The 27,354-nt window shown below is 38.4% G+C and overlaps 1 protein-coding gene and 1 long non-coding RNA gene across 5 annotated transcripts in view; one reads left to right on the forward strand and one right to left on the reverse strand.

Annotated features, from left to right (window-relative positions):
• The window catches only part of GNAS (GNAS complex locus), a 150,312-nt gene extending 125,338 nt beyond the window's left edge, over nt 1-24,974 (forward strand). For all 3 annotated transcript variants that reach the window (XM_068700071.1, XM_068700072.1, XM_068700073.1), the window contains exons 6-12: nt 12,907-12,961; nt 15,682-15,755; nt 16,476-16,534; nt 18,375-18,495; nt 19,020-19,150; nt 20,170-20,237; nt 21,115-24,974. In XM_068700071.1, the coding sequence (XP_068556172.1) occupies nt 12,907-12,961; nt 15,682-15,755; nt 16,476-16,534; nt 18,375-18,495; nt 19,020-19,150; nt 20,170-20,237; nt 21,115-21,261 (655 nt within the window). In that variant the 3' untranslated portion in view covers nt 21,262-24,974. The remainder of the gene's footprint in view (nt 1-12,906; nt 12,962-15,681; nt 15,756-16,475; nt 16,535-18,374; nt 18,496-19,019; nt 19,151-20,169; nt 20,238-21,114) is intronic.
• Nucleotides 977-6,825, reverse strand: LOC137865222 (uncharacterized). Of its 2 annotated transcripts, none has more exons than XR_011101835.1 (2): nt 6,523-6,825; nt 977-3,822 (listed from the first exon to the last, which is right to left on the reverse strand). It is a non-coding gene; the product is annotated as an uncharacterized lncRNA (long non-coding RNA). The 2 variants fall into 2 exon arrangements; XR_011101836.1 differs by having other exon boundaries at nt 977-5,893.
• Nucleotides 24,975-27,354: the final 2,380 nt, after the last annotated feature.

Below are 27,354 nucleotides of genomic sequence, written 5' to 3' on the forward strand. Positions count from 1 at the left end.
TCCGGCACCGTCTCTGCTCCAGCGTCTGCAGCACCTGACTGCCTGGGCGTGAGTCAGTGACTACAATAGGAAACCTCTCGGTGCCGAAACCAGCACACACCACTCTTGGCTGGCTGAGAGAGGAAACAGGCTACGGTTGTGCCTTGTCAGGGATTTTACCTTTCCTTCACACACTCTGATTCTACATTCTCTGTTGCTTTGTTCTTAAAAGCACGCGGGTTAGAAAAGTTGGTGCTAAAAGTAACGTTTGCAAATGTTAAAATAGCTTTTGCAAAAAGAAGTATATTCTACTTTCTGTTTTACAGACATTTTAATGATTAGAGCTTTTAGCACCATTTTGAAAGTCCTTTTTATAGCTAGTCTGTTTTGGGAAATGAGATTTATAGGAGTTCATATTTTTATAATGATTAAAATTCTGCTTTAGGATAAATTGAGTAAAGTTAGCAGGTCTGTGGGGAAGAGAGGGGGAAGGGCCACAATATTTTATGTAAATTATTCTAAAATAGCTTATCATGCTAAATTAGTGCTGTTTGTGAGTCTTTTTAAAGCCAGCATGTTGTATGAGGTATCCATTGAATTGGAAGCTTAAAAATGATAAATATGCAAATACTATTTGGGGAAATATTTTGTAGTCTTTGGCCATGTGTTGATGTTATCACAAACAACATTTAAATAAGTGAAGGGTCTGTATTCGTTTTTTCCTTTTAGGAAGAGTGAAAAAGGAATCTGAATATTTAAGCAAAGAGCAGAATCATGAAATAAAATGACTGACAGTTCTTGTTGTGTGATGTGTAAAAGTTACACAAGAACAGACGAGGGCTGTACCTCTGCAGACGTGCTGTCACTCCCTGCCAGTGGCTTTCCCACAGAATTAATGTGTTCACCTTTAGTGTTTGCCTTTGAATTTGGCATCGAGCTTGGTTTCTTGCTCCTTTTATCTGCCTGCATGTAATGTGTACCAGGGAGAGACAAGCACTTAAATTTGACTTCATTTTATTGTGTGGCAAAAGATATTTGCAGGGAATGATTTTCACAGTAGCCAAAGATTAATAACAGTATGGTCCTCAAAATTAACAGTATACAATTGCTGTGGTAGCTCTGTATCAACTGTTTGTTTTAAAATGATTTTTTTAAAGTATGTCTGGTATTAAATTTCATGATCAAGTGAATGTTTCAAGAAGAAAGAAGAGTAACTTGATATTCCCACTCACTCAGTGCTGAGAGGTGCGCTCTTACAGATGCTGTAATACATGATGCCAGTTTGTCTGCCTCCTTTTACAGAGGCCTGGAGTTGTTTTTCCCAAGTTCGAGAGAGAAAAAAAAAAAAAAAAGCATGCCCTGAGAAAAGCGAAAACTGAAATGTGAGCTGCTGCGAATTGCTCCAACTGGCAAGTGCCGAGCAGGTACTGACAGGTAGCTCGGCGAAGGAGCTGCCCGCCGCCCCGGCCAGGAGCGCCTGGAGCGAGCATCACGTGCGGCGCTGGCACAGGGGAGGTGGAAGGTTTGAGCTTCCCGTGAGCAGGGTAACTGTCAACATTCCTGCACTGTTGCAGCAGAACCAAACTTCCTAAAATACAGAGCAAAAAGCTCTTGGTTGTGGTAGTGCTTAAGTAGGCAAAATTCCGGTGTTGGACTGGATTCTTGCACGTTAAGTGCAGCGAAGTGTTTCTCTGAAGACCTTTGTACAAATATATTTAAATAAGGCAGCGAAGTCCGCCCTCAGAACAGCGCTCGTTTGTCCTCCCATTGTTCTGGGCTCATCTGGGGCCCATATTCATCCTCTGCAGTATAACTGCTTCCCTGGTTCCTGCGGAAACTCAATCCTGGGAGCAAAATTCCTTTTCTGTCGAGTAAGATCGTATCATCTCCCTCTGCCTCTTTTTCAGAAATCTCTGTTAAAAATGGTGGTGCCTGGTTTTAGATGTTTGGAAGCCGAGGAAGCGCCTGGTTTTGTATTTGCAGCAGTTAGGGCTCAGAGTATACTAACAACACGAGCAGAAGAATGCAGGGGCTGTCTGATCTGATTTGTCTGCTTCTGCAGATATCTCCATTTCTTCAAATGGCAAAACCAAATGGGGTTTTAGTGTATTAATTCTTCTAGCATCTGAAAGACATGGTGCAAATACCAATTAAAAATGCTTGTAAAGAATTCTGTGGCCTTCAGCATAGAGCTATTTCGGCTCTAGCTCTTTGTTTTTTTGATACATATTTTTGTTTGTTTGTTAACTTTCTGGCTATCCTTTTCCATCACAGTCAACGAGAGTACGCTTCTACCAGCACCATCCCAGTAGAAGGAAAGTACTGTTTTTTCAGTGAAATGATGCTCTTGTCGTAGACACCACCAGCTTTTTACCCTTTCAGACCTTTTTCAGTCCACCTTATTTTCCCATTGCCTGGTCTAGCTAGTGTAAGTACTTCATTAGAGATCAGCTTTTTAGCCAGTCTTCTGAGCATTGCTCGTGCCTGCATCTTGTACCATAAAGTAACGCCTGTCCCATTTGTCTAAATTTTCAGTGTTCAATGTGAAAAACAAAAGATTGAAGCACTCTATTTTGTGTGAGATAAAATTGTCCCCAAATGATCCTGTATTTTTAAAATATTTTTTCTAGAAATCCTGATGTCATTAATTTTGTGAGAAAAATTCAATTTTAAAATTTTATATATGTGACGGTCTTTATCAACAGAACACAATTCTACTGATTTGATAGCACTGGAGGGAGCTAAAGACCAGAAGGACAGGATTCCATGTAAATGCTTTGTTGAAACACAATGAAAGGATATCCCATTAGGTTCACCTGTCTTAATTACTTACAGCAGCCTACAGTAGGGGATAGATATTTGAAAATTGCATGGGTGGTTGTTCACGTTAGAAAAGAAATATGAAATTGAAGTACTCAAGTGTACTGGGGGCCTTTCAAACGAAGTTGTGTTCTGTAGAGCCTTTTCGTAATTTCATTTAAAATTATGCACGTTGATTTTTGCCTAAATGATTTTGCCTAAACAGTTTCCTTAGTTCGAGTTAGTGTAAACTATTTTCAAACCTGTATGAGAATGTCTCTTCCTTACTGTACAAGTTTCTTTTAATTTGTTTTTTAGAAATTATTAAATTTAAAATATCCCTCCATGTTCAGCTCCCACTAAGCATTGGTCTAATGCAGTCTGTGATTGTTCTGTTGGTTTCTTCTGCTCTGTTTGGATTTGGTCTGTCACCTTAGTCTACAATTAAAAACAGATTACAACAGAAAATCACTGACCTCCGTTGTAGCTAAAGACCTTTTTCTACCTTCCAGAAAACAGGCACAACGAAAATATATTTAGACTATGGATATTTAAGGTGGGGAATTTAATGGGAGAGACATTCGCAGTCAACCATACTGGATTTCTCATTATTCCAGCTTGATGACTTTATCGATAGCTTGAAAAAAAAACACATGGCAATAGAATTTATTTTCTTACAATTAGGTATTATCCTTGGCTTTTCCTTCCCTGTGTGAAGTTTAAAATTACAAATGTTCAGAGCCCTTACGGAAATAACTGAAAAAGGTACGGAAGTTGATGGAGTGCTTAGGAGTTTGGTTCTGCAGGATGAAGGTCTTGGAGCGTTGCACAAGGTTAAAACTAGTTTCAAGTTTTAATGCTGCAGCTCCCACATTCTCTGTCGCTGGTACCCTGGTGGTGCAGGGCCTGATATCCTTCAGAGATCCCCAGGCTGAGCCTGCCATCTCCCTTTTGTTCAGTTTCCAGTAACAGATGAATTGTTCAGAGGTAACTGGTACTTTGCCTCCTGATTAATTCTGTTCTTGTTTTCTTTAGAACACCAGCCTGTAAATAGGGATAGGTGAAAATGGCGACAGGCAAACAAATTTGTTTCAAACTGTAGAGAAGGGCTAAAGTCCCCATGCCTAAAGCAATCCATTTGTTGTGCTTTGCAACAAACAGGATTGTTGGTTAGGTCTGGGTCTCTCGTTGCTCTGGACCACAAAAATTTGTGAAGAAAAGTTGTAGAAAAGGTGCAGAAAGGGAAGTGAATTGAGAAATTTTGTTGTGTGAATGTTTAATGGCTTCTTCTTTTCCCTTGTTAGTTTTTTTGACTTCTTTGGCAGCCTTTTTTTTTTTTTCTTTTCCTCAAAGAAAGCAGAAGCTAATAGGGATTGCACCATGTTCCTTCCCACTCCCTAGCCATGTTTCCGCCCCGGGCTTGCCCTGGGATCGAATCCTGGCGCAGTGATCTCATTCATACCGTTACCTTTCATTTCTGGACCCAACCTGAGGCTTGGATCAGCTTAAGTTTCCTCCTGGCACGGTGAAGTAATGTGGGGCGGGGTGAGGGGCTGTTGTGAAGCTATGGGACATATACAGGCTTGTATCACAGGGGTGCACCTTGAGGGCATTTGGGAGTAAGTTGTTTTTAACCAGTCTGTTGGTAGTCGTGAGAGGACGAAAATACCTCTTCTACAGGTTTGAAAAGTACAAGTGAGGGCAGCCAGAAAGGCCTCAAGAGTTGGGGTTTGTTCTGTGTATCGCTGTATAGCGATAGGGAGGGGGGGCTGTGTGAAAAGCACCCAGCAGAGGTGTGGGGCAGAGCGTGCCCTCGGTTAGTGGAAGTGTTAGGGACGAGATGTTCCCCGGCACCGCTGCGGGAAGGGACAGCAGCCCCAAGGCAAGGAGAGGAGCGGGCAGGCGCTGCCCGGCCCCTCCAAGTGGCCAGGTCGGGCCCCGGGCGGTGCTTTCTGTTTGCCAGCCCTCTGCCTCACTCTCTCCCCCCTACAAAACCATGAGGTTTGTTCATTGTGTGACTCAGAGAGAGCCATCTCATAATTATTTATGAATTTGCTTTCTTTAGGAAGAAATATATACATAGCGTTCTTTTTTATATCATTTCAATCCAAACATGCAGCTGATTATAGGCTCTTAAACTAGCTTGAAGTATCTTTATAAAACCCAATAAATCCTGAATCGCATTACGTTACATGTTATAAAGTACGTTTTCCAGAAGTATTTCTGTGAAAACTGCTGTTTTCTGAAGTATACATTGTTCGGCTGGCAAATGAGCAAGCTGGATGTGGTGAACGGAAGGGGGAAGGGAAGGGAAGTTTACATACAGATTTAAGCCTGGATGGAAGTTACTCTACAATTTTTAGAAATGAAAATATCCATGTAGGGACCTAAAGGAATCCTGTGGGCTGATGGTGCAGTTTGTGTTGAATGCGTGCACTGGTGCCTTTATGGCATACGGAAGATATTTCACTGTGGCTTCAATGCTTATTATAGTCGCAGTATTTTGATTACCATCTGTAGTCTCTATTGGCTTTTGATACAGCAGCGAAGATTTTATATTTTGAGAGTTGTGCTCGCTGTGTTATATCACACTGACTACTATTTCCCGTGTCTGAAATTGCCAAGCCGTACAACTTCAGTCTTATTCCTGAACCGTTGCTTTCATACGCTGCAGAAAATATTGAGTCTCCTGATTATACAAATGCCTACTGTTGGGTAATATTGACAAATACACTGAATAACATTTTTGACATAACATTCTGTTCCCACACAGATAATTTGGATGTAATTGAATGGGTTGATCAAGAGTCTGTGCTAAAAATACTGCATTTTCTCACCCACCGAGGGAAAGCAAGCGCTTGTTCGAAAGGCAGTTCTGCCGAGTGGGGCTGTGGAGCTGGGGCCGGCTCGTGCCGCTCCTCACCGACCTCTGAAGGCAAGGCCTGGGGCTGTAGGGGCGCGGATCCCTCGCTCTGTAACCTCCTGGTCGTGATTGTGGCCGTGCCGTGTCCAGGCAAGGAGCGGAGCAGTGTGCCTGCAGCCTGGGGGACGGCTGTGCTACAGCACGCAGCCCTCCGGCTTCACACGAGCACCGAACCACGCTGAGGCCAAAATCCTACAGAAACAGTCAGAGGGGGGACTCGTGAGGATCACTTTTCTTCAGCTTTGCCTTATTTTAATGGCCTCCCGTGCACTGCACTGCGCTGTGAGGGGCTCAGAAGCCATACGGCTCTGCTGCAGGCTGGGGGGAGAAGAAGGAGAACTGGAAATGAACTGGAAATGAGGGAAGGGCCGAGCGCTGGGCCCGCTGTGAGGGGCTGTGGGGCCTGGTCCCGGCCCGCCACCCCTTGGTCCCTCATGCCGGGGAGCCCTGGGGCTCTCTCCCCTGCCTGCCGCCCATCCCCAGGCGCGGGCCGAGCCGCATTGTACCTTGCCAGCCTTTGAAAACCGCCTGTGCCTATTTTTATTTGTCGAGCTGGGGCTGGGCTGGCCCCGTTCCAGATGCGTCTCACAAGATTTGGTGCTGATGAGCTATTTATAGAGCTGTGGTTCCATTGTCATGGCAACCGTGCTAGAGGCCAAGGCGGCTGGGAGCTATTTCTGGACTTGTGCTGTAATGTAAAACTGATTGGGAAAGTTAGTTGCATCCTCTAAGCCAGACTAACTTTAGACAGGCAAAGAGGAAAAAAAAAAAAAAAAAAAGACAACTACGATTGCTTTAAATAGATTTTCCTTTTCTCCTACCTTTTCCCCATTTGCGCTTTTTGGTCGCTTTTTGGAAGGCAGGCTTTGCGTTCGCCGGGGTTTCTCTGAAACTCATTCATGCCTCGCGGCCTCTGGGAGCCCTACGCTGCTTTAATGAGGCTGCTTGCGAAGCGGGGCGCGTAACCGGCCTTGTTTTTAGGGCAAGGTTTGTATTTCGTGGCAGCGCGAAGCTCCGGGGCTTTGCTGCTCGGTCGCTTGGGTGCGCTTCAGGGTTTTTGCAAGAGTTGCGCTTCTTTATCCCCCCTACTTTTAATATTCTATTTTTTTATGTGTGCCTCATGTTCTCCACACCATATAAGGAACTGTAACCTTGATTACCACAAGATGATTCCAAATATATGGAGTCATACTTTTCAGCTTTCTCATTATTTGCTTCAAAATGAGAGCCATGGTGCCCCTCCGCCTCCAAGCGGCTGGAATGCGGCAGGTTCAGGCGCTGCGCTGGGCTGGGGCCACGTGAATGCTCTCCACTAGTCCATTCGGAGCTTCACCTCGTCCTTAAACCCCTTCTGTGTGCCTGGCGACTTCGGTAAGGAAGTCCCAATAACCAGTTGACCTGAAGCTGGAAATAAAAAATACTTGCAACTTCTTGGGAAGCTTTTCTGAAGAGTTACCTTTGGGCTTGTGTCTGCTGGAGCCTTGTGCTACAAATCAGTCCATTTGCAATATAAATCTGGTTTCGAACGGTGTCCTCATGTCTGAGAGCTGCCACGCAGAATTTCGTTACGAGAACAACGTATCGGAGATATTTTTACACGCGATAACAGTGCTCTCGCACTTACACCAGTCATGTTTGTTACAGTACTGGCTGCATGTGCCTGTCTCCAAAGGTTGTGATTTCTTCATTTTCTTTGGGAAGTGGTTAAAGTAATTGCAAAAATTTTTTTTTTTCCTCCCCTTATCTAGTTTTGCTTAGGGGAAAAAAAGAACTGTGCCTTTCTGAACGTTTTAAATTACCCAGGAACGCGTTCGTGGCATGTCTTCTACCAGCACCTAAACAGCAAACGTTGCAGCTTTGCAAATCATAGCAAATACCAGTGTAGCTTTAAAAACAAACAAAGTCTATTAATGCCCCAATATTAATTTTAACTGCGTTTTGAGGAAAAACATGACAAGTTTGGTTTCATGTAACATCCATGTTCACAGGATACCATAAATACTAGCAGATCAAATGTTTGCTTGTTTTATTTACGCCGTTCCTGCAACTCTGCCTGCTTTTCTGCTTCTCTTACAAAAATAAATCAGCTGAAATGTAGAAGAAATCTTTACGACCAGTTTAAGAAATAGGACTTTTCTCCCTTAATACCCTGCTTGCTCCCAGGAGTGGCAGGAACGGACAGAACTGAGGGCCGTTGAGGTGGCCGTGCGCGCTTGCAAAGGAAAATAAAGCCTCTGCCCTGGGCTTGCGGGCAGTGCGTTGGTCTGCATGGGCAGCCATGGGTTTGACGCTGTAGCAGACCTGACTTTTCAGGGTTTGGAAAACGCCTCTGTATTACATTTTTTTTTAAACTGTGTTCAAGTTACGGTACATACATCACGTATTTCTCGGCTTGAATACCCTTTTAAAGAGAGTATTGTATCTTTGTACTAATCCTGTGACTCTGGCTTCTGCATGGACAAAACAGCTGAAGAAAGACTTTATCAAATAGTTAACTATTTAGCTCTTAGAAAGCCTTTCCTGAATAGCATGAAGGATTACGGCAAACACTAAAAAGGGAGGGAAGTAGAACTAAAGCTCGATCTGTTCAGAGAAATTAAAAACACCTTATTGTTTATAAACACTATTAATGTTAGATTGTGTTAAATTTCAGTTTAAAAACTCCCTTGGAGAGCTTGGGATCAGTTTTGTAGTCCCTGACAGGGTATTAATAAATAATAAAAATTATTGGGCATTTACACAGTTTACTCTTTAGGAAGATCAGCAAACAAATACTATTTTCAGACACAGAAACATGAATTGTGAAGACTGCTTTAAAGGTGATCAGGGTAGATACAAGTGTGGTTAATTCTTAGTAATATCTTGATAAAAACACATGACTCAGAGGAAATGAAAATTCCATTTCCACTGACTCGAGGGACTCTGGGCAATTAACGTACTCCTCATGTGCCTCAAATTTTTTCCCTACCTTTAAAACAAGGTTAATATAAGGTGTGTATTTCAGGATGTGGTGGCAGAGACAGGAAATGCAGCGTGAATGGAGGCAGGCAGGACTCGTGAGCATGATTTACTGTCTGTAAAATACCTCGAGGCTTTCAGAGGCGAGAAACTTCACAAAGTTCCCGTACTAGTGTCGAAGGAGCTGAGTTACAAACAAATGTTGTATTTAGTTGGGACTGAATTTTTGAATCTTGATGCGCAGCATGCAGAAGATGAGATCTTAGTATGTCATAAGAGAGAGACATTTTGTATACAAATTCAGGTTATGACTTGACAGAAAAAAAAGCTAATGGGAATAGAGCTTTTCAAATACAGGTACGCTGTCAGTTTGAAGAGCCCTTTGCAGTGGTACTGTAGATTGAAAACAAAAGCTCGTCTTGATAGAGCAGATTTTTTTTCTTGCCTGTCAACCGTTTCATCAAATCACAAAGACTGAAATTTCAAGTTACTGTTTATTGAAAAGACAGTCAGGAAATGCTTACGGAAAGGCAGCCCAATTTCCCCTCCCTGTTTTTCCCCAAATGGTGAAGTTGTGCTCTTTGTTGAGGTGGAGGCTTTAATGTGTTGCATACCTTTAAGTGGAGACAGCAGTTGTTAGCCTTGCAGCAGCATTGCTCGTTCAGTAAATTCCCCCCAAAGAGGAATAAAGCAAAACCAGAGCAGTTATTTCTGTATCACAGAAGAACTCCAGAACTAATCAGAAATTTGCATACGTCTCGATGAGAAAATTGAGACATGATTTTGGCATAATAGGCTTGCTAAAAAACTGGGAAAGAATTGGGGTTACGTGTATGACCTAAGTTGTGGGGGAGCTAAAGAAAGCTTCTGTGTGTCTGTATGAAACCTGCTTTCTAAGTACACCCCTTGCTGTTAAAGAAACTGGATTCTTCTCAAAGATGTGTTTAAAACATTTCACATGCATTTTTCCTTCCCCAAGCTGAGGAAAGGGATCCAAGAATAAAGTGTGTTTTTTTTTTTTATTTATTTCAGATCGTTTAAATTTTTTATTAATACCTTGCATTTTAATATCCTAGGGACACATCTGCTGCTGTCCTGGAGATGCTTCTACCACGGCACTGCTGATTACAAATGACCTAAAATCTTTTATTTTATTTTTTAATGTGTCATAGCAACATAGCAGTTTTTCTTTTTAAATAAATAATACAGGCAAAAGCGCCTTATACTGAGTGACAGTATTTTGCAGAGCAATAGCTGTTATTTAGTCATGTCCAGAATTTGGCCCTAAGTGAGAATTGGCAGTAACGCTGAATGGATGATTTGCTTTCTGGAAAATAGCTTTCCCATATAATCTCTGGGAAAATTTTACAGAAGAAAAAAACTGACTTTGTAACTTAGTGCAAAACTTACTCTGTCTAAAATTTGGGTTCGTGGCTTGAGAGTTTTATTTGAATTATTTCAGTAGTAGCTTTTTTTTTTTTTGCCTTCTCCCCATGAAATTCATTGCTGCCGTAGCAGATGGGCATATCTCCAATAGACTTAGAGCAATCCACCAGCAGTGAGTTCAGCACACCAAGGTAGTACTGAAATGGCCTCACTTGTGTTTTGGGTAGAGTATAACAAGAACTAAAAATAAAAATTAATGATGGTGAATTTGTTTTCATTTTGAATTAAGCTTTGTTCTCACCTCACTTGATTATTAGTTCCATTTACTGGATAAATTATTTGGTCTGGACGAACAATGGCACAGACCTCTTTGAACACAGTGTATTGAACTTTTCTGAACTCTCATGTTCCTGCATTGCTCCTTATTTTAGACCACATTTATTTTGAAGTTGTTCAATTGAAAGAATTATATGTATGTTGTTTTTTTGTTTTTTGTTTTTTTTTTAAATAGTTGTGCAAAAGATCAAATTGTTTTTCATGTCTTTAGCCCATTCTAGAGTTGATAGAGCAGACTTTTGTGAAAAGGGATATGCACAGGAGGAAATCCTCATTTAACATGCTGCTTTGCTCCATTTTCCTTAAAATGCCACTGGAAGCAGTGAAGGTTTTCTGGTTACTATCACACAGTGAAAGACTTTCTTCTTGAACTCATATTGTTACGAGTATCAGATGTTAGTGAACGTTGGAACTTATTTAGGAGGGAAGAAGAAATGTTTATTCCATTTGAACTTGTTTTACCTGGCATGAACGTTGCTATTGGAATTCATCTCAAGTACAGTACTGCTGCTCCTATGTGGCTGATGTTTTTCAAGGAAATCATAGGCCTAAAAATAGTCTGCATAAACAACAGTAAGAGGTTTGTACTTTCAGTTCCAGGTTGTAGCAATATCTTGTTGTTATTTTCTAATTGTCAGTTTCCAAAATCCATTAAGCTGATTAGCAGTGTGTTATTTTTTAAAAAAAAAAAAAGCCTTTTGTGGAACCTTGCGTGAAATGTTATGCTCAGATAAATTCAGTACAGAAAGGCTGGGACATCGTAGTAATCACTTTAAAGTCTCTATGCACGCGTTATGTTATGATCATTTTTCAAGCATCCTCCAACTTGTGAAATCACCGTGTGATTCTGAGACTGGTGTTAAGAGAGCACTTCTTAATGTGCAAGCGTTTGTGCTAGTTGGAATTCATGATTGTCATCCCTATTTAACATCCCCCGTGTACGGAACAAAACGCTTTACTTCTATTCCTAAGGGTTAAAAAGAAGAGGGTATTATTTAACAGCTTGGAAGAGATGAGGAAAAACTCCAGCTTGTAAATTTCAGTACATATTTGGTGATCAATTTTAACTTTGCCTGTGTCCACATCATCTTTCATGACAGAAATTGAACTTTACGTCTCACTTTTTTAATAGTATGTTTGTTAAGATGAGTTTTGATGTGTTTTAAAGTCTGTAATTCAGACGAAACAAAACTTATTTTTCATTTGTCTCTGAAACAAGAAGGTAATCTAGTTCCTGGCAAAAATGCCTTTACCCTGAAGCCACTGTTAAAACATTCAGTTGTTTTCCCCTTCCCCTGCACTGTGTTTTAGGGAGTTGTTGAGAAGTAGGGGCTGAAACAGAGGGCTAAGACCCAATCCAATTTTAATGGCATTTTGGTTTCCAATCTGTGAAGCTGGGACTTGGCTACCTTTTTCCCCCTTTAAATCATTGAGCATGACCATAGTGAATGCAGTTTCAGTGTCCCTTTCTAGGAATAGGAATCCAAAGGGAAATCTTCTTTTGAGAAAACTCATCTTTTCTCTGTGATTTCTGCTTCATAAGGAAAAGAATTCATGCACTGGAGTTTAAAAGGAAACTTAATTAGTCTTAAAACCAATATATTTTCGTCAGTAATGTTACCAGTAGAGTTAACTGTAGAAGCATTTTGAGGTCTCCTTCTAGTACAAAATGAAAGGTGTCAGGTCCTGCATAACCCTGATGCATACTTGATATTAAGCAAGGTGGTCAGAGTAATTATAGCATAACATCTGTGTTCTGAAACTTGTTTTTTTATGTTTTTGAATCTTAGAGTAACAGCACAGTAAAACAAATTGGTTCCTTGAGATTTTTGCCCTTTGAGTTAAAGATAATTAGAAGGTTACAGCAAGTTGGCAAAAGCATTTTTAAAGGCTCCAAGATAGCTCCTTTAACTAATGCCTAATGATTTTTGAATAAAATAAACCTTCTTATACGTACTTTATAACTGTGCCTACTAGTACTACTTCTGCAGAAAGTAAGCTGAAAAGCTTTTCCAACAGGTGACAACAAAATCAGTGTTCCCTTACACTTAACTGCAATGAAATCAGTTTAGGGATTTCATTTATTAAAAGACACAGTGACGATACATTTATTCATAAAAATATTCATCTTACTTTCTAGAATATTACATGCAGGCAGATTATTTGAGTCATTGTTTTACTGTTAGCAGGAGCAGACTATGCTGTACAGTTTTTGTAATATCACCCAAGTTAAACTACGTCCGTGTTTGCTGCCGGAGGGAGCGGAGTGGGAGGGGGCTGGAATGAGATGAGCAGGCTTGCTGAATAAAACTTGGGAATTCGGCCCTCTGCTGGGTGCTGCTAGGAGATGCACAATGTAAATGCTAGCACACGTATGTTCAGCAATTTACATGTATTCAACACTTCGTGAATCTGAATGCAATAAAACTTACCAACTGTTACTTGGGAGCTGTCAGTTAATTAAGCATCAGAAAGTTTGTCTAATTTGAGAATGCCAAATTATTCTTTTCTTTTTTTTTCCCTAGTTTTCTAGACAAGATTGACATAGTCAAACAAAATGAGTATACACCGTCTGACCAGGTAAGTAAAACGCATTAAAAAATTATACAGCTTATCTGCACCCTCTGTCTTCGAGGATATCTTTTTCTCTAATTTTCCAATTGCGATTTATGGCACTAATGTAGGTATTACCATGCACTGAACAAGTACAATATTCCAGTAAAAGTTACTTTGTCGTTAGGATTGTGGTCATGCTTAAACATATATGTGTACTGTGAAATGAAAATCTGTCTAGATGTAAGGCATGTTATACTTTAGCAACACAATAATTCAGATGTTCATTTGAATAAGTAATTTCTAACGTTCTGCCCTCCTTGCTGAATAACTGCCATGTGCTTCCCTTGATGCAAAGTTGGTTGGTATCCTCTCAACCACACCATCTCCTTCGGTGTGCCATATATCCAGAAAAGCAGGAAGATACATTATTCACAATTAAAAATAATGGTGTATTCCTTTTCATATGTCCTTCCTGATAAATAGAAGGAATAGCAACATAAATAGCAATAGAGTTTTCCAGGTACGAGTATGTCAGTACATCTTTTTCTGCAGTATAGATACTTCTTAAAAATGGTACATCTTGTAATTAAAGACAATTTCAAATAAGACAAACTTTCTTTACTAATTAGACTCATTTTCTAATTAGGATCAGTGCATTCACTGAGCCAACAGTAAATACTGTATGTTCAAAGCTAGCAGATTATCCTATTTTTACCACTTGCTAGAAGGACCCATATGGCATTTTAGTGAGACCATGTGCAGATCTGGCCTTGTGGCTGGACTGCAGACTCCACGGTTATATTTCAAGGAGCAGAAATGTCCATCTGATGTACAGTGGAAAAGGGCACATTTTGCAAGATCCTGTTTACCTTCAGGGAAGATCAGTTTTTCGAGTTACTAAATTACGTACTTGAAAATAGGCTTTCCTGAATGCAGATAGAAATCTGAGTTTTAATTCTTTCATTGTGTTATCTAGCTCTTACTTGCAGAAAGCGTGGTAAATCTAAGCATGCTCCATATTCTTACTCATGTAGAACTTGGTGAATTTCCCCTCACAATAAAATGACTCCATGGGCTTTAATAGAAAAGGGATGTTGTAAAAATGGCCTTGTTAGTTTATTTTGTATCAGAATAGGAATTGTAGTCTTCATTTTGTTACAGAGAATTTGAGGATATTCTTTAAGACCAAGTCTCTAGTATAAAATCACGTACATATTCCTAACTTTCTGCCCATAAAAGAAATGCAATAAAGCATATAGTGTACTCTTGTAGGATAAATAACCAAAGACGATGTTAATATCCCAAATTTAGCAAATAATATTGACAAGGAAAGTTATTTAACTACTTAACTACTTACCTAAATAAAACAATCCTACTTTTACTGTTGTAAGTAACAGAAAGAACACCTCTTGGGGCACTGCCTGCATTCAATCTCCACACAAACTTTTGGTAAAACAGGCCCATGTGGATTATTCTCTGGGGCATTATGTGTTTGTCATAAAAACTATTGAGTGTAATGTTTGATTTTTGTTTTTTTTGAGAGTAGGTGGTTTTTTTTTTCTGTCGCATTTGTATTGACTTCTAGGGATGCAGAGCTCCTGAGAACCCAGTTTTCCAAGCTTGTTTCTGTGTATCAAGCATTGCAGTTTTCAAATTATTTCAAACACACGGATCAAGTTGGAACAATGTTTAAATATATACAGCTTTCAATATGAGTATTTAAAATACCCAGTCAACATTAATTCAGTCTCAAAAAAAAGATGTTAAAATGTAGCCACTTAGTTTAATGATTGAACAGTGTTCTGTAACCTTCGGATTTTGTGTCCTTTGGGCTTTCCCTGACCAGTTGGGTACCTAGGTAGTAAGAACATACCTTGTAGTGTGCATGTAAATTTTTTTGCAGTCTGGTCCATTTGTGTGATCTTGTCTATGTTCTGCAAATGCTACAATTTAGCTGCTATTTAGATCTCCTGGGAAGAACACCAAAACTTCGAGTCCTAAATTACAAAACCTTTAATTGAATTCAAAGCGGTATTTGGTAGTAAGTCACAATTGGACTGTGACTTGAACTTGAAGCCTATGCAAAGTAGGTTCTGCTGGCAGATGTTACCTATGTAGGGCTGTCGCTGCTTTGCAGTAGACACGAATAAATTCCAATACAGTTGTTTTTTAAACAGTTCTGTAGCTCTTGTGAAGATTTCAAATTTTATCTTTGAAAAAAATCGTTCTTATAAGATCTAAGTGGTTGAATTTGTAGTTCTTCTAGGGGGGAAAAAAAAAAAAAAAAAGGAAAAGCCTGAGACTTCAACACTCCTTTCAATAGCCAAGCACTGAGTAGCTGGGGGGGGAGACCTATCTTTTGGGGTTGGGAATTGGTTGGCAGTTGCTTAAAGGTCCTATCGTGTGCCACAATCCCACTGAATTCAGTGAAGGCAGATCTCCAGTGATGATTCTGCACTGTTCTGAGCTCTTGCATTTGCTATGAGTGGCCTTTAAATGTTTCCTTCTCTTCCAAGCTTGGCACTTGCAGCTTGCTTGTGAGAATATATGTGCTTTTCAAGTTGAGCACACATCTATTTGTGTGCATGTTTTCAAGATTAGAAACTTAAATACAGCTTGATGATGTTCTTTTCTGTTTTGTAGCACACTCTCAGCACTAAGTAAAAGGTTTTTCTTGCTGTTGCTGGATATGTGAAGAATTATAAAGTATGTGTTGAATTAATGACTTTTCCTTTCTGCTATAGGATCTTCTCAGATGCAGAGTTTTGACATCAGGAATTTTTGAAACCAAATTTCAGGTGGACAAAGTAAATTTTCAGTAAGTATATCCTCCTTTTTTTTCCTTTTTTTTTCCTCTTCTTAATACAGTATAGATAAGAACAAGGCTAAATTGGAGGAAAGAATACCGTATAATCCTTGAGACTCTTTTTGTATTTCTCAAGTCGATGTTTAATTGAAAACATTTTCTGATCTTTGAATTTAGTAGACATATTTTAAAAAGAAATTCAAGTTGGCATGCGATTTTCTGCTTTCATTTTAGATGACAAAGAACAAAATATTTTTAATGTTTTTACTAATGCCTTTTCTATTTGATTCAGTGCTATTTTAGATAGTAAAATATTTTACCAAAAGCTTTGTACAATACCTAAGAGCAGAAAATATATGCTCTCTGTATTGTGCCAGTTTAGAAAGATTGTTTGACTGTGATACTTCTTTCAATAAATGACTTGTTGCAGGACCTTTTTTTTTTTTTTTTTTTTTATGTTGTCTTAGTTTGTAAGGGTGAAAATGAATATGCAATGCACATGCACCAGAATTTCTTACTCTTTATTTGTAGATATTGGTGAGAGCAAACGGTTGTATTTTGCAATGAAAGTTCTGCTTGCATGTGTCAGTGGACCGTTACCTGTTAAGTTTCTCAGAATCTTCAATTTCTTTTGGCTTCTAGGACATGGAAGTCCTAAAATTTCTTACGTGTTCTGTTTGCATTTGGGTGGGGGGAAGTATTGTGACCCATTTTATGCTTTTTTTTTCTTAGTATGTTTGATGTCGGAGGACAACGAGATGAACGCCGAAAATGGATCCAGTGTTTTAATGGTATGATTAGAATTTGTTTTATAAAACACTTATCCACAAAATCTTAACGTGCAGTCTTATGTCATCACCTTATGAAAGCCATCATCTTTTCCATGTAGCTTGCTAAGGAATTCTCTAAACAGTCACATGGGGTGAAATTTTTCTTGTCATGTAAACTTCTCTAACTGTGGTCTTTAGGGAGAATGTCAATGGAAAGGAATTAAAGCTTGGTAACCTCAGAGTTTGTTGATCTTCGTCAGCTTCCCTCCCTTCATTTAAGTAGTTCTTTTGTTGGAGTGTTTGTGCGTCATTTGTCAACTGAGTAAAGACGGAGAGATTCTGCCTTCAAAGTGAAGGTTTACATGTGTTCGTGCATATATAACAAGTACAATTACAATATAATTAATATAGGTATAATATCAGAATGTCATATTATTGTGCATAATTGCATCCCCATTGTTATGTCATGGGTGCTTCTTTCCAAATCAGCACCAGCACACTCATGCGGTAAGAGGTTGTAGGGAAAATTTGTCTTTTTAGACACAATGTAACGAATGGGAAGCAAAACACTAGAGTATTGTGTAGTGTAGCCCCAAAACAACCCTTGTGAAAAAATTATGATGACGTTTATAAATCTGCACCTTTCTGAGGAGCCACGCATGTTTTGTCAAAAACACACATAAGGGGAAGGTCCTTTCTGAAAACATAAATCAATACCCTCGGTTAAATAACCTGCTAGTTTCCTTAGAATGCTAACACAGCACCAAACCAGGTATGGGTAAGACCTGAAATCTGTGCAAGTATTTTGTGAGCTCTGGAGTCTGAAGAGTGAGGTTCTAGTCTGTTTATTTTAGAGGATTATATTCGTAACTCCCATACAGTTTAAATTAGGTATGTATCCTAAATTAAATCCATTAGTCTGTATCCTAAAGTGTTGCATGTATTTCACTCTATCTCTGCTTAGATGTGAAACCTTTCTACATACAAGTTTTCTTACAGTTGGTGAAAAATATTTTCTTCTTTTTCTCTGTTGTTTGGACAAAATATTTATGAAGCTATGCTAAAGTCTGTCTTTTTCTAGAAAAGTTATAATGAGATCGTACAGCAGAGATAAGGTAGAATGCAACTTAGGACTCATTTCGCTGCAGTGGCTGTCAGAGTACCATCTGAACCCTCTCACTATATGTGGAACTACCGTGCAATATTTTCGTCTGTGCTATTTATAACAGACTTGTTTGGTTTTTACCTCTGCTCCTTCCTTTTCCTGTTACCTCATGATCTGACTCATCTCTTCTGCTGTTGATGTCTGAGGCAGATGAGCTTGGAAGTCAGTGTAAGAGGTCTGGAGCAGCACAGCCACACAGAAATCAGAATTCTGTTATCCTATGAATAGATCCCAAGAAAGAGATCAGAGCCTTTGAGTACACTGTACAATGAACCACGAATGTATAGCAACCTACTATTCTTCTTACTACTCTTCACACAGATCAAAAGTGCTGTTTTCCTGGGATGCAGCCCCACTGGGCTCCATGTCCTTTCCTGATTGCTCTGAATTGCTTTCTAAATTTCTGTACAGTTTTTTGAGTATCCTTTAAATTATCTTAATTGCGTTCTTCAGTTTTTCACTCTTGTTTCTATTCCTTTCATTTTTATAGTTTCTATCATTGTTTCAGCTTCTGTGGCCTGACACTTTCCTATCACTAATGTGTGGTTTTTTTCAGTACTTAGAAAGTGTAGTCTATAACTTTCCAGTCTGGTCTCTTAATAAAGCTGAAAATTCAGCAGCTTTTGGTTGACCTCTAGAATTCTTGGATGTTTCTTCTGAAGTTTGGTATTAACTGATGGATATTTCTTGCTTTAGATGTGACTGCTATCATATTTGTGGTGGCCAGCAGTAGCTACAACATGGTTATACGAGAGGACAATCAGACCAATCGGCTTCAAGAAGCACTAAACCTCTTCAAGAGTATCTGGAACAACAGGTCTGTGAATTGAGGTTTCATTGTTAATATCAAATAAATCAGTAATCCTAGTGAAGACCTGTTACAGAGTAGCCTACGTTATTTTGCTTCTTCTCACACCATCTAAGCTAGTCTTTGATCACAGCTGTTTACTTGCTTCATTAATGTCTCATACACTCTAACTGAAAAACAGTCTGGAGAGTTACAAATTGGTAGTTGCCCTACGGAGGGTGAAGTAATTAAAGCAGTGGTAACCACTTCTTAATTTACTACTATAAGCTCACCTATTTGTTGCAGTTGGATTAACAGTAGAAAGTGGGAAAATTTCATTGCCCACATTAGAACCTTGTAAACCAAACTTGGCATACACCCTGAATTACACCACTGGATTAAGGTGTAAAAGAGAAACCTTTCACAATTATTATAGTGTCATTTGAGTATGTTGTCTCCAGAACTAGATTACGTGTTAGTTTTGATGGTTTGTTTGCTTTAATAAATGATCCTAGCTATGCCATCTCAGAGTGTCTGGCTTCAATTTTCTATAGGTGGCTACGGACCATTTCAGTAATTCTCTTCCTGAATAAACAAGATTTGCTAGCAGAGAAAGTTTTGGCAGGGAAATCTAAAATTGAAGACTACTTTCCAGAATTTGCTCGCTACACTACACCAGATGATGGTAAGATTTTTAAGTTTTATCAGCAATTCATCATTTTATTATTAATCACATTTTTAATGTTTTTGGTATTTTCAGCTAAGACTTGAAAACTCCAAGTATAAATATTCCTCCATTGTTTTTCAGCCGGCGAGTAATGTTAGTTTTAGGATGTGAAGGAATGGCAAAAAGCTGCACCAGGGGAGGTTCAGGACATTAGGTTTTTTAGGTCAACGTCTTTACTGTGAGGTTGGTCAACACTGGCTTCCTTGAGAGGTGGTTGATGCCCCATGCATGACAGTGTTTGAGAGGCATTTGGATAATGCCCTCAGTAATAACTTTTTAACTTCAGGTTAGCCCCAAAGTGATCAAGTAATTGGACTAGATGGACTTTAGAACTATTCTATTCCATTTTAGGTATTAATAATGGGACAGTCCTCTTTTATGCATGTAATATATTAATGCCAAAATCCTGTTTCTTTGCTGGTGGACTACAGTACAGCTTACACTAACACTATAGGGGCAGTCCTCTAGTAATCTTTAATGAATACCAACAGAACCAACTTTGACCCTCATGTCAGAGGTAGTTACCATAAGTCAACAAACTGATCCTTTTTTTAAATAGAAAGCCTATAATGAAGGGTCTTCCTCACAGTACTGTGCAAATATGTACATCTATACATGAATGGACCAGTAATAAATATAATACAGTCATTTGTCATTACAGTTTACCTGTAACATCACTAGTACTCTTCCCCAGCTATTGCAGTGTGAGACCCAGTAGTCACAAGAGTGGACTCCTCTTTGTCGTATTTGCAGTCATTTTTCTTACCTGACAAATGTCTGATACTATGGACACTGTAATTCTCCTTTGTTCTACTGTAATCTTGCTGTTTTAAATATGTTACACTTTGTTTTATCTCATAGTTTTGAAAAATATGTTTCTATCACATATGAGCAGAAAACAGAGCAAGTTATGATTTTTAGGCGCTGTTGGCAAAAAACATCTGTTTTAATGAGATGCTTATTTTATTATTAATCAGCAATACCAGAGCCTGGTGAGGATCCCAGAGTTACAAGGGCCAAGTATTTTATTAGAGATGAGTTTCTTGTAAGTATTTCCTTTCCTTCAGTATTTCTTATGTGATTTTTTTCAAATATAAGCTTTTAGGTACTTTTTAATATTGCAAAATGCTGCTATGTCTTGTGTAATTTATATTTAATGTCTGCACTGCGTAAAACAGGTTTAAGAGCTTTACCACAGTTTGTTAGCTGCTCTTCAAATGTGTTTGTTGACACAGTATGTAATTAAACAGCAAAAGCATTGGTGAGAATTAAGGAACTTCAAATGAAGAATAATGAGTGAAACCTTGCTGCTGTTAGTGGGGCCAGGCTTTTATTCCATATATCGTTTCTAAAGACAAAGACTAATGAAAATATGCATCATCTGCAAAATATTAATGTTCTTTTCATGTTATCTTTTCCATTACTAGTCAACTACAGCTACACTAGACATAGGATTGTTAAAGTATTAAATTTAATTGTAATGCTGAGCATGGCAATGAAGTTATTGACTCGTTTTAAATTGGAACAAAACAAAATTTGAAGAGAGGCTTTTTATAAGTGTAAAACGGGGCTAGAAAGCTTGTACAGTGAGGCAAAATCCCACTTCGTTTACAGACAACATTCACTAATGGTTGTGCAGCTAAATTCACCAAATGTGCATACAAGTAATAGAACTTCCATGAGCTCCCTTTCCACTGTGGAATTCCCTGGAACTCAGTGCCCTTCTCACCATGTAATTCCAATCATTTTAATTTTCATATTTTAGTTGAGAAAGTGAGAAATTGTGGACATTTTGCCACTTAGTTACACCCTTCGAAAGCTCAGCTTACATGTTCCTATCTTAACCTTCATTCATCTGAGAACAAGTTTTCAGTTTTCCCCAGCCTTATTGTAACCCTGTATCTCTCTATTATTCTTAACAGAGAATCAGCACAGCAAGTGGAGATGGAAGGCACTATTGCTATCCTCACTTCACGTGTGCAGTGGATACAGAGAACATCCGGAGGGTTTTCAATGACTGTCGGGACATTATTCAGCGCATGCACCTTCGCCAATACGAGTTGTTGTGATGGAGAGCACTTTTTTCTGTGTTTTGGACTCCTTATTCCTTATTAAAAAAGAAAAAAACACCCTTGCCCACAAAGGGTGGAAGAGAACTGTTTGAATCTCCCATTGATTTGCACCCCTCAACTTTTTCTCCTTGCTGGACAATAGCAGCACTTCTAAGCTTGCTTCTGTACCCCTCGGACAGTTTGAGATGGCCCCTAACACTTAAAAGGCCATTTCCATGAGGACTCCCTAACACTGTTATTAACGAAAAAAGAAAGAAAAAAAAAAGAAATAAAAACTAATTAATTAAAAGTCCTGAATGTGGAGCACCTGAAAGAATTGGGGATTAAAATTTAAAGCATAAAACAAAAATTGGGGAGAGAAAACTAGGTAATTTAGCACTGTTGTGGGCATAATCATATAACCCGTGATCTCCACTTTGTATCATTCACTGCATCAGACAAAGAAGGTGCCAAGTCACAGACCAAGTTTGAAGACACACTTGAGTTTGGTTCTCTGACTGTAATGTGGCTTTGAACGGAAATACTGACAATTCTACAACAGACCTAGACAGTGCAAAAACCAACTGCTACCTTTCAGAAGGGTATTTTTAAATCCAGTCTTGGTGGTCTTAAGACAACCATGGACATTTACGAATTGAACTGCATATGGCCTGTGATTGCAGAAAGAGTTAACCACACACTGTTTTCAGTTTGTCCACTGATGATCCCGTCTGCTATAAAAATCATTATCTGGACTGTAGTCCTCACAGTCTTTCCCTTCTTTTTCTTCTTCCCTCCCCTCATTTTTTATTTTACTGCTGGATTATTATTCTTGTACAGACTGTAAAATGTATTATTTTGTACAACTTTATTGAAAAAAAAATAACTTGTAGAAGATCTTTGTGCCTTGATTATGGCTGTACCTGTACAATGAGCTAAGATGTAAGTATGTTTGATTGCGCTGTACAGCTTTGTCAACCCTATCTGCAGCATTAGCTCAAGGTAGGGAAAATTTATCTGTAGTTTAGTTTTTCTGGTTTATAAAAGAAGGAAAAATACTGTTTAGTAAAAAAAAAGAAAAAAAAGGAAAAAAAAGAAAAAAAGGAAAAAAAAAAGAAAAAAGTACAAATTGTGCAAACTTAACCACTTTAAAAGTGAGGTCTTCAACAAGTGACCAGATGTTGCAGCATCATGCTTTTTAATTTTAGCTTTAATTCATTTAAATCTCTATCCAAATGCAAAACATGGCTTGTTTCTACATAAACCAAATTTTGCTACAAATTATAAATGTTAGTCTTTGGTCATTCATAGTCCTTTTTGCTGAAGACAAAAACAGAACAATAACAAACACATAGGGCATCATGCAGGTCTGGTGACCATCTCTAGACTGGGCCAAATACCCCACCAACCTCCACTTACACTGCGTGGGCATGATACTACCAGAATGACAAGGTGTGCACTGCCCTTGGATTTGGCCACTGAATTCCAGTTTCAAATGACATTTTTATTTCTCTTTTAATAAAGAGATACTTTAGAACCTTTTTGTTTTATATTAACTATATAAGTAGCTTAAAGTGAAGATGTGTGGATTTTTCTTAAACTTGAATAATTTATGCAAATTATATGCTTAGAACAACATGTGGTACAGTAAAAAGAAAAAGAGCAAAAATCACTGTAGCAATAAGAGAGCATGTAATTTTAGTAACTACTACACTGCTTTATATTTTATACCTAGGTGTTTTATGTCTCTGTGAGTGTGTTACTTTTTCATGTGTCTAAACCTACGTGTACAATTTGTACAGAGTCAGAAATTACAACTGTAATAACACATCTAGAACAGTGTTAGCCTATATTACTCAAGCATCCCTGTTTCCCCTTCATTTACACCCCTAAACTGATCTGGATCTTAATGCAGTGACTTTAAAAGGAAAACAAACAAAAATACTTGCCTCTTTGCCTTTCACACTAGCTTCCCTCCATCCAAGATCCTGTGTTAAGTTTCTTTTTTGGGAAAAGGTCCAGTTTAAATTAAATTAGGGTGTGGTCAGTGGTGTCTGTGCAGCTAGATTTGCTTCAGGTATCAGATGCCTTTAATACTAAGAACTGAAACTGTTCAGGATTGTGAGTTTTCATTGCTTTTGTGGCTAAACTTTTAAATTAAAATAAATTGCCTCATCCATTTTCAGATATGTTAAGAGCAGTTGGGGACTTGATGGATTTAATGTCCCAATCTCTCTCAACTCAACGTTAGTAGTGATCTTTCAGAAGACACTAAATTTTGTAAAAAATTCAGCTGCAGTTGATACTCATTTTTGAAAAAGGATCTTTCCTGTTCACATGTTTAGGAAGTTGCCACCTAAACTTCATAGAACTGTGAGAGAGAATGACTGAAAATGGCCCCCTTTGATTTAAGAATGTATCCAGTGCCTGTAGGCTAAGGGCTGGTGTTTCCTATAGGTAAAAATGGGGGACACTGAGTGGAAAGGAAATTCATTGTGAGCCTTAATTCCAGTTACAGGAGCCAAAATCTTTAATTGAGTGCCAACCCTTATTTTCTTAAGCCTAGTAAGACATGGTGTAAACACCAAATTTATAAATGGGGAAAACTTGCAGTGGTATAAGGAATGTAATCTCTCGTTGAGAGAAACAAAGCATCTCCATTAAAAAATAAAAGTAAAAATAAATCAACTTCTTCCTCTAATAATGAGAAGGGTACATAATAACGATGAGCTATATAAGAAAAACAGTTTAAGAAACCTTCCTATAAAGCTTTATATGAACAGAAATGCTTAGGGGACTTTTTTTCCTTTCTTAAGTGAGGATAAAGGCAATTGTTTTGAATATGGTTGAGTTGCACAAGTATGGAGTGTGTGTGTGTCTTAATGTCTCAGTATTGCCTTTGTTAGTCTCTTTATTAGTCCATGCAGTTTGGTGGCCTGGTAAATGCAAGTCTTATTTTTAACAGCTTTTTTTTTTTTTTTTTTTTTTTTAAATACAAAAAACATAAAGCTTTAATGCTTGCTATTTAATAAGTTACTGTGTTTTCTTATGTCTTTCTAATTTAGTGGCCATAATTTGCAGTTAATTGAACCATTCCAACCTAATGCTTACCCGTATTTCCTAGTTTTATTTTATTTATTTATTTGAACTTCTTGTTTTCATGATTGAGGACTTTCACTTCTGTCTCATTCATCTGTTTGGAAACTTCTGACCTTACAGCCAAAACTTTACTCATTCTACTCAGTATTCATCGTGATGCTGAAGTGTAAGATACCTGCAAATGTAAACACTACCACTTTATTAATAAAAGCAAATACAGTGTTTTAGGGCACATTTGCATCACTATAGTTGAGGTTGTGTCAGTATTTCCATTATAAACCCATAGCGGGTCTATATCTTGGCACTAAATTGCCCTAAGCTATATCTTTGCCATACAAGGCTTCTGCTCAAGCATGATTTGGTGGGTTGGTTTTTAAACAGTTTCCAACACAAACTCTTGTTTCTGTTTTAAGTTATACAACTGTTTTGTTGGATGGGGGTTGGTTTTAAAAAACAAAACAAAACAAAACAAAACTGGTTCAAGATTGTTTTTGGCACTTCTGTAACTCAGAAATGGTTTTGATTTAAAAACATAACCTTTGGCAAGCCAGTAACCTACAATATGGTCTGATCACTTTGGGTATTTTGTAAAAATAATAATAAATCGTAGAGATGTTGTGGTTTCAAAATCAGCTACTGTGCATTTGCAGTAACTTATTTCAACCCAAGAACTTTTAGCAATTTGTACATCAGTACACATTCAGCAGCCAGTGTGATGCAGCAGAGTAGTGATACCTCCTGAAGGTTTTGGTTTTTTTTAAATGTAGAGAGATAAATTGACTATAGACTAAAAAAAAAAAAAAGGTTCAGCTGCTTCCAAAAGCATTAAAAACTGCTCTCTGAGAGGCTGAAATGGGAGATCTGAAGTTGTTAGGAGTAGACTTTGATGCAAAAGCTTGAAGGCATGCTGGATCAGTTGTCAGAGATAGGAGCCCTAAGGGCTTATCTTTATTTATCTAAAAACTATTTTGAATCGTGGCATTGAGGATAGGATTTAACCTAGAGTATGTCATTAGCTCTAGAGGAACTGAAGCTATGTCTGTTCCAGTATGTTGCACGTAATTGATACCTGCAACATAATTTACCGGTAAATCTATGCATAGAAATACTGATGTTCATCACTTTAAAATCTGCGCGCCTTGTAATTAGTTGTGGTACAATATTCCTGTAAAAGATGTAGGCTGTTTTGTGTTATATCCTATTTTCAAATGTGAAGAACGATGTACCAGGAAAAACCAAAGGTCTAAATATGATTACACAGGAAACGGACCACAGCTACGGAGACAGAACCCGTGTCATCTGAGCACCAGGCCAGTGCCCTAGCGATAATGCTGTTGGTGATTGGTGCCATGCACATGTCTAGGACGGATGACGTTGCTGCAAGATACAAAATGATGTAATGTATTCTGGAAGAGACTAGGTTCTCTTCTTTCCCCCAGCTGTATCTAATATACTATGTGTGTCTCTAACAATGCTGGCACATAAAAAACCTCTTCCATGGTGGTCGACGATAAAATTCCTACTAACTGTACAAGTAGGATCAGGGCCATAGATTGCTATCAGTGGAAATCTCACTCAGGAGCAGATCCTCATCCCTGAAAACATGTTCAGTTTGTGTAACAGTAAAAATATTTATGAGCAAACATCTGTTTGCAGTCCAAAACCAAAACTGTACCCTTCTTCCTCAGCTGGACATTTTTGAGTTTTCATCTACTGGGAAAAAGTCTTTCTGACAATCTTTGAAGTGTCTTTGTAAATAAAATAAGATACAAAGGGGATTTCTGAACTTCTGCTGCTGAAAGCCATTAAAAATCTCTCTACTGACTGGCGAGATAGAAATGCCAGGAGTGAACCAACTTTAATCCTCGACGTAACCAGTTAGATTAAATATTGGAGATGGATGTCTCTCAGCTACTACATTGAAAAAGTGCTTCAGAGTATTTTACTGTATTGCAGAGAATGCTAAAACGTTAGCCATGAGTGCTGGCTTCATAGCTAATTGTTTTAAGTCCTGATTCTCATGTTATTAAAAGTTAAAGCTGCTTTTTACTCGGTCTACTTTTAATGTACTGAGCTGAGCAAAATGGGTACAGTTTAAAGCACAATTCTATTGGAAACAGCAACTTGGGGAGGAGCTGGCAAGGCTCTCATCTCTTGTTGCATTAAACATATAAAAATCATGAGTTTTTTTTTTCTAGCTTCTGGGTTCTATGAACATAGCATGGTTCTGTGGAAAAAATAGAGTTCTTCCCTAGGTAAACAACAAAAACAAGTGCTTGCTGATACCTATGCAATAAGGGTAACAGATCAAGTATGTAATATAATAGATGTTAGGAAGAACTTCTTCACTGAAAGGGTTGTTAGGCACTGGAACAGGCTGCCCAGGGAGGTGGTGGAGTCACCATCCCTGGAAGTCTTCAAAAGACGTTTAGATGTAGAGCTTAGGGATATGGTTTAGTGGGGACTGTCAGTGTTAGGTTAGAGGTTGGACTCGATGATCTTGAGGTCTCTTCCAACCTAGAAATTCTGTGATTCTGTGATAACTTTTTTTAAAAGAAAACATTAAAATAGAATCTATTTTTTTTTTTTTTCACCTAGGAAATCTGCCCCTAAAACCTTTGATTTAATGGCAGGAAAAAATAAAGCCTTTAAATGTAGTCCCAAATCTAGAGAGAATCATCAAGTTTTGAGGGAGAAGATGCCAATCCTAGGGGTTTTTATGTAGCATAACAAGCTTTCAGAGGCTGGGGTACCAGTAGAAAAATGTAAGCAAATTCAGAATTAAAATGTGAATGTATCTCTTCACTTTAATTTATACACTTATTTTATTAAATTAAAGCATAATACTTTTGTACGAAATAAACTAATACTCCAGCCTGTACAAAGAACAGGCTTAGGAAGGAAGTAGTAATCACGGGAGTTCTCTCAGTTCTGGTGTTCTGTTATGCAAACTAATAATGTTTTTAGGCTGTGGATTTTATATGAATTGTAGATAGTGAATAACAGTGTTTC

This window comes from Anas acuta, chromosome 16 (assembly GCF_963932015.1).
Source record: "Anas acuta chromosome 16, bAnaAcu1.1, whole genome shotgun sequence".
NCBI lineage: Eukaryota > Metazoa > Chordata > Aves > Anseriformes > Anatidae > Anas > Anas acuta.